The following is a 6364-nucleotide window of genomic DNA, read 5'->3' as shown; positions in this document are numbered from 1 at the left end:
TGATTGCTGAGGACGACATCGAAGCTCAAGGTACAGGCCCGGGACGAAAGAGTGAGTCGCACGAGCTCCAGCACATTCTCTCCACTTCGAGCCGTCGATAGGAAGCTTTGCGGACGCGGTCTGCAACAGTTTCTGGTCCTTCGAGCCGGATCTTCGTGCGGACTACGGGTCTACAGCAACGTACCTGTCATGAGCGACGACAGGATGGTAAGGACGAGGTCCAGGTCCAACCGAGCTGCGTCAGTGACGAGCGAAGAGGAGAGGCAGCAACTACTCGACGAAGGCGCGTCGGCGGCCCGCGAACGAGAGGCCGCACGCGCAAGCGCTGAGAGGGCGATGGGCGCCGACGCGGCGTGCCCTCCCTCACCTCCCTCCGGACCCGCTGGCGTAACGGAAGGGCTTAGCGTCGCCGGCGCGCAACCGATGGGCGCGGCGACAGCTAACAGCACGCTCAGGTATGGATTAACCGTAGAGACACCGAGGTCACCGTCCTACGACACGACATTGCTATGGCGAAGGGATTTAGCCAAGCGGTTACGGCGTCGTTCCAGACCCACGCCGATCCCAGCTAGACATCCCAAGGCTGCCGTCATAGACAGAACTACCGAGAAACGAAAGTCGCTGCAGGAAACTACCAAGGAGGTAAATAAACCAATTATTAAAGCTCAGTCCGTCAGATCACATGCGAGCAGTCGCACTGTGATAGAAGCGCAGCTGTCTCAGGCGGAGCTCGAGGCCAGCGAACGGCTAGCGGAGATATCCCGGAGGGAGTTGCAGCTAGAAGCGGACATGGTACGTAAACGGCTAGACGCCAGAAAACTGCAGATCCGCGCTAATGCGGATAGCGCGGACGAGCACGAATCTGCTGGTAGCGTGCGGAATTCGAATCAAGATCGATTAGACGAATGGCTAGAGAACTCGCGAGACGCGACGTCAAAACCCATTTGTAAGAGGTTAACCGACGAACCTCTACCCAAGTACGAGACTCCGAGACGACCTGCGCAGGCGGAGCGGAATATTCGAGGCCTCTCACCGGACCGCCAGGTATGTCGGCGATCGATATCGCCACCGTCGGAGTCGCGTAGGCGATCGATATCGCCACCGGAGCAACGCAGACGATCGACGACGCCGCCGGCGCGTCGCGAGCGATCGACGTCGCCACAGCTGGACGCGCGTACTCCGCACACGGCGCACACGCGCGCCACCGAAGGTACTGTAGCAGAGTCCATGCTGCACCTGTTCGAGAGGATGCAGATGGCGGCCCGTCCAGCCCCGAAGGACATATTCGAGCTGCCGCATTTCTACGGAGACGTCAGCGAGTGGAGAAGTTTCTACAATACCTACGCAGAGACATCGAAGCGGTATAAGTTTACTGACTACGAGAACGTGGCGCGACTCAGGATGGCTTTACGCGGGGACGCAAAGACGTGTGTGTCTCACGTGTTATCGACAGCCACCAGACCCGATATGATCGTGAGAATACTGAAAAAGCAGTTTGGACGCAGCGAGGTATTGTTAGACAAGGCGATTGACGACCTGCGAAAGTTGCCGCAGTTGGGGCCTACCGCGAACGACCTCAACACTTTCGCGATAAAAATAATGAACGTGGTATCTACAGTTATGGATATCGATCGAAGGCACTATGCCGATAACCCCATGCTCATCAGAGAGGTTACGGACAGGTTGTCGCCGCATCTTCGAAGCAGATGGTGCGACTACGCGAAGAAACATCGAGACAGCAAGGACCCGGAGATTCTGCAGTTGGCGGATTTCCTCATGGAGGAGAGCGAACAGGAGATGTCCTTCTGTCACGCCCGCGCCGCCCCGAGGCGAGCGCAGGCGCCGTTATCAGTGCCGCACGCGCGCGCAGCCGGCGCTCGCGTGAAAATATCCGCAACGCACAACCCGCCGAGAGCTCCCACAGGACGTCAACACGAGGTGCAGAAAGTGACGTACGCGACACGTCAAGCCACAACATCCCGTTCGACGACGTGCCTGTTCTGCGGTGGCGGTCACCCGACGCCGGACAGCCGCAAGTTAGCCGCCCAATCCATGGGCGCTAGATGGGAGTGGGCGAAATTAAACCGTATATGCTATCGCTGTATCGACGCGAAGCATATCAAAACACAATGCAAGGCCAAAGCGTGCGGCGTTGCAGGCTGTCCTCACGTACACCATCGACTGCTTCATGCGGACTCGCCGCAGGAAGTGCGTGAGGATACGGCTATGGTGCTAACACAAGAAATCAGGTCAGTACCTACATCGTCAGCAGTGACGTCATCGGCCGAGCCAGCGGACACGACGGAGCCGCGAGCTGCGGACGACGAGAACGACGCCCGCGTGTACGTGTCGTCAACACCGGACTACAGCGTGCTGCTAAAGGTACTACCCGTAACCGTATCAGGTCCAAAGGGAACGGCGCATATCTTCGCTTTCCTTGACGATGGATCCACCTTGTCAATGATCGACCAGGACGTCGCGGACGAGATCGGCGCGGTCGGTCAAGACGAGCCGCTATGCATAAGAGGTATTCAGCGGTTGAAACTTAGCTCAGTGACACAGACGGTCAAGGCTAAAGTAAGCCCCGCTCGTGGCGGCTTGACATACGATATATCCCTATAAACGGTAAACGGACTAGGGATACGCTCGCAGTCATTAAATAAGAAGCGTCTATTGGAATACGAACATCTGGCGGACTTGGGCGACGAGTGCTACACGGGCATGGGCGTGCCGCAGATGTTAATAGGCGGAGACTTCAGTCATCTTATAAACCCAACGGAGGTGAGGCAGGGCGGCGAGGACGAGCCGTGCGCAGTTAAAACCTCGTTAGGATGGGTTTTCTTCGGGCGAATGCCGAGGTATGTACCAAATAACGAGCAGGTCGTGATGCACTGCCACAGTGACGACAGTGATCTCGTGGAGCAGGTCAAGAAACACTGGGCAGTCGAGGCGCTTGGCATAACTGCAAAGGACAACATTCGACCCGACGACCAGCGAGCGATCGATACATTCGAACGAACAGTAAAAAAGGTAGGACAGAGATACGAAGTCGGCCAACTATGGGCTGCCGACGACATAAAGCTGCCACCGAGTTTCAACATGGCGAAGGCGAGATTACGCAATCTAGAAGCCCGCATGTCGAGAGATCCTGACTTCGCCAACGAGTATCAAGCACAGATACACAAGCTTCTGGAAAAGGGGTATGCAGAGCGCATCATGGAACCACCGCAGTCAGATCGGATGTGGTTTCTGCCCCATTTCAGCGTCTACAATTTAAATAAAGGAAAGTATCGCGCTGTATTCGATTGCGCCGCGAAAAGTCAGGGATGTGCATTGAACGATTTCATCCTCGCGGGACCGGATTTACTACAGAGCCTGCTGGGGATACTTCTTCGATTCCGTGAGTGGGAATTCGCCGTCACCGCGGACATACAGGAAATGTTCCTTCAAATACAGCTGCGAAGAGAGGATCGGCATAGTCAGCTCTTCATCTGGAGGGGATCGCGGCGTGACGTGACACCGTGGACGTACCAGCTAAACCGGGTATGTTTCGGTAACATCTCTTCTCCTTTTCTCGCACACTCGGTGCGGAATAGGAATGCGACGGACAACAAGGATCGATATCCGGACGCGGTCTACGATATCCATAATAATCACTACATGGACGATTATGTGGCATCATATGAGACAGAACGGGAACTCATATCAACAGCGACACAGGTGAGACTAGCACACGCGGAGGCTAGCTTTCGGCTGCGCAGCTACGCTAGCAACAGCGAGTTGTTAATGCGAAACATCGATCCGGAGGAGCGAGCGACGGGACCTTCTCATCTCGGAGAAAAGCAACAGACCGTCCTCGGAATGACGTGGGACCCAGAGACGGATACGCTGGGGTACAACACGAAAATGCTACGAGTGCCAGACGACGTGAAAAGGTACGAGCGATCGCCCACTAAAAGGGAACTTTTGAGTGCCGTAATGTCAGTTTACGACCCATTAGGCCTCATAGCGCAGTATATGATAAGCGCTAAGATCATATTCCAACGTGTGTGGACAAAGGGCACGGACTGGGACGAGCGGCTGCCGGCGGAGGAAGCGGAGGACTTTTTCCGGTGGCTGAGGGCACTGAGCGACGTGTCCGCGCTGCGAATACCCCGACGATACGCCACTCCCACCGGTGCAGTTAGAAGAGAACTGCATATTTTCAGTGATGCATCGACCGAGGCCTACAGCGCGGCGGCCTATTGGCGAGTATCGAACGACGAGGAGGAAACGCAAGTGAGCTTAGCTATAGCGAAAAGCCGAGTTTGCCCGCTAAAGGTAATGACAGTTCCCAGGCTCGAATTAACCGCAGCAGTCGTCGGCGTGCGGCTGGCGGAGACAATTTTACGCGAGCAGCGTTATCCTGTGACAAAGGTGACGTATTGGACAGATTCCATGGTTGTTCTCGGATGGGTTCGCGATGACGCGCGAAACTATCGTCCGTACGTGTCACACCGACTTGCGGAGATCGCCGAGAAGACAGATAGAGACGCGTGGAGGTATGTACCAACCGCTCAGAACCCCGCAGATCGAGCGACGAGATGTCAACCAGCGCAGAGCGTGCGCATCGAGGACGAGTGGTACGAGGGACCGCGCTTTCTCTATGGACCCGAGACATCATGGCCTAGTCACACATCGAATCGAACAGACGACCTGCCTGAGAGGAAGGCGAGGCCGTCGACCGAGACATCACTGGCGATCATCTCAGCGAAGCCAGACCCTTCGAGCGTACTGCCAGACGTGAGACGATTTAGCAGTTACGACAGACTGTTGAACGCGACAGCGAACGTCTTGCTATTCATCGAGAAGATGAGAACGAAGAATAAAGCCTTGCAGCTACAAGTCAGACATTTGAGAAAGGCAGAACACATGTGGTTGCAGTGCAGTCAACGACGAAGCTTTCCCGAAGAGCTTCGAGCCTTAAGCCAGAATAGGCTCATCGATCGCAAATCGCGATTATACGACCTGGCACCCGAGCTAGGCGATGACGGCGTGTTACGCATGAAGACGAGGCTGGGCAGCGCTCCAGTATTGTACACCGCGCTACAACCGATAATACTGGATGGCCGCGAGCCGTTCACCCGTCTACTCATCCTGCGAGCTCACCGACGATCAGCGCACATTCACAACGAAGCAGTAATCAACGAACTGCGACAAGAATATTGGATACTACATCTGCGGCCGACCGTGAAGTCTGTAGCTCGAAACTGCGCGCTATGCACACTACGACGAGCAACACCGAGAGCGCAGCCCTTAGGCGATCTCCGCCCGAGCGACTACAGGCGTATCAACGTCCCTTCACTCACACCGCACAAGACTACATGGGACCGATGTTCGTCACGATCGGACGGCGCAGAGAAAAACGCTGGGTGTGTCTATACACGTGCCTAGTGACGCGCGCTATTCACCTTGAAAGCGTGCACAGTCTTTCAACCGACAGCGCGCTACTATCACTACGAAGATTCGCCGCGAGAAGAGGATGGCCCAGGACGATGTACAGCGACAACGCGACGTGCTTCAGGGCGGCGGCGACGGAACTACGTGAGGCGTACCGGCAATGGCTGCCTGTACTGCAAACTTACGCCACTCAGAACCGAATGGAGTGGAAATTCATCCCACCTGGCAATCCTTCGGCCGGGGGCGCGTGGGAGCGAATGATAAGGACAGTTAAGATAGCGATGTCCTACACTTTCAACGAACGAGCACCGAAACCCGAAGTTTTCGAAACTCTACTCGCCGAGATAGAGAATATCGTCAACCGACGACCACTTACACATGTCAACGTCGATCCAGACTCCGAAGAAAGTTTGACTCCAGCACACTTTCTACTTCTTCATAACGCTAACTTACCGATGATTGGCGTTTACGACGAGAACGAGAAGAAGCAATGGAAGATGGCCCAAGCGCTTGCCGACCACTTTTGGCGGCGCTGGACCAAAGAGTACTTTCCTCTACTGGCACCGAGGAAGTCGTCCCACGACGGAGGGCGGCAACTTCAACCAGGCGATGTGGTCATCGTCGCTGAACCCAATGGTCCACGCAGCGTGTGGCCCCGAGGCGTCGTCGAGACTACCTACCCGGGACCCGATGGACGGGTCCGCTCCGCTGACATCAGAATGAGACACGGGACGCTACGCAGGCCCAGCTGCAGGCTGGCGGTCATCGCGTCGCAACCCATGCACCAGGAGTCTTCGACTGCGGGGACAAAATGTTAGCGACGCGTCGAAATATATGTAAAATAGCATAAGAATTCGATTAAGACTGTATTCGCAATAAAGATTATTTCGTAGGTAGGAAACGGGTAGAACTGCGTTAGTTAAGT

At 55.5% G+C, this 6364-nt stretch overlaps 1 protein-coding gene across 1 annotated transcript; it reads left to right on the top strand.

Annotated features, from left to right (window-relative positions):
* Positions 1 to 204: 204 nt before the first annotated feature.
* Positions 205 to 5433, top strand: LOC125234168. Its single transcript, XM_048140372.1, has 4 exons — positions 205 to 1044; positions 1108 to 1509; positions 1945 to 2577; positions 2653 to 5433. Exons 1-4 carry the CDS (start codon positions 205 to 207, stop codon positions 5431 to 5433), a joined length of 4656 nt encoding a protein of 1551 aa, XP_047996329.1.
* Positions 5434 to 6364: the final 931 nt, after the last annotated feature.

The sequence above is a fragment of the Leguminivora glycinivorella genome, chromosome 15 (assembly GCF_023078275.1).
Source record: "Leguminivora glycinivorella isolate SPB_JAAS2020 chromosome 15, LegGlyc_1.1, whole genome shotgun sequence".
Taxonomy (NCBI): Eukaryota; Metazoa; Arthropoda; class Insecta; order Lepidoptera; family Tortricidae; genus Leguminivora; species Leguminivora glycinivorella.
The sequence above is the reverse complement of the archived record's forward strand: the minus strand, read 5'-3'. Positions and strand labels throughout refer to the sequence as shown.

What these genes read in the sequence shown, in the direction of transcription:
- LOC125234168 (XM_048140372.1), top strand. Translation starts at nt 205, where the DNA reads ATGGTAAGGACGAGGTCCAGGTCCAACCGAGCTGCGTCAGTGACGAGC. An exon ending in GCCTCTCACCGGACCGCCAG is followed by an intron (nt 1,045 to 1,107) that starts GTATGTCGGCGA and finishes TCGCCACCGGAG; the next exon opens with CAACGCAGACGATCGACGAC. An exon ending in AGCAGTTTGGACGCAGCGAG is followed by an intron (nt 1,510 to 1,944) that starts GTATTGTTAGAC and finishes CACGAGGTGCAG; the next exon opens with AAAGTGACGTACGCGACACG.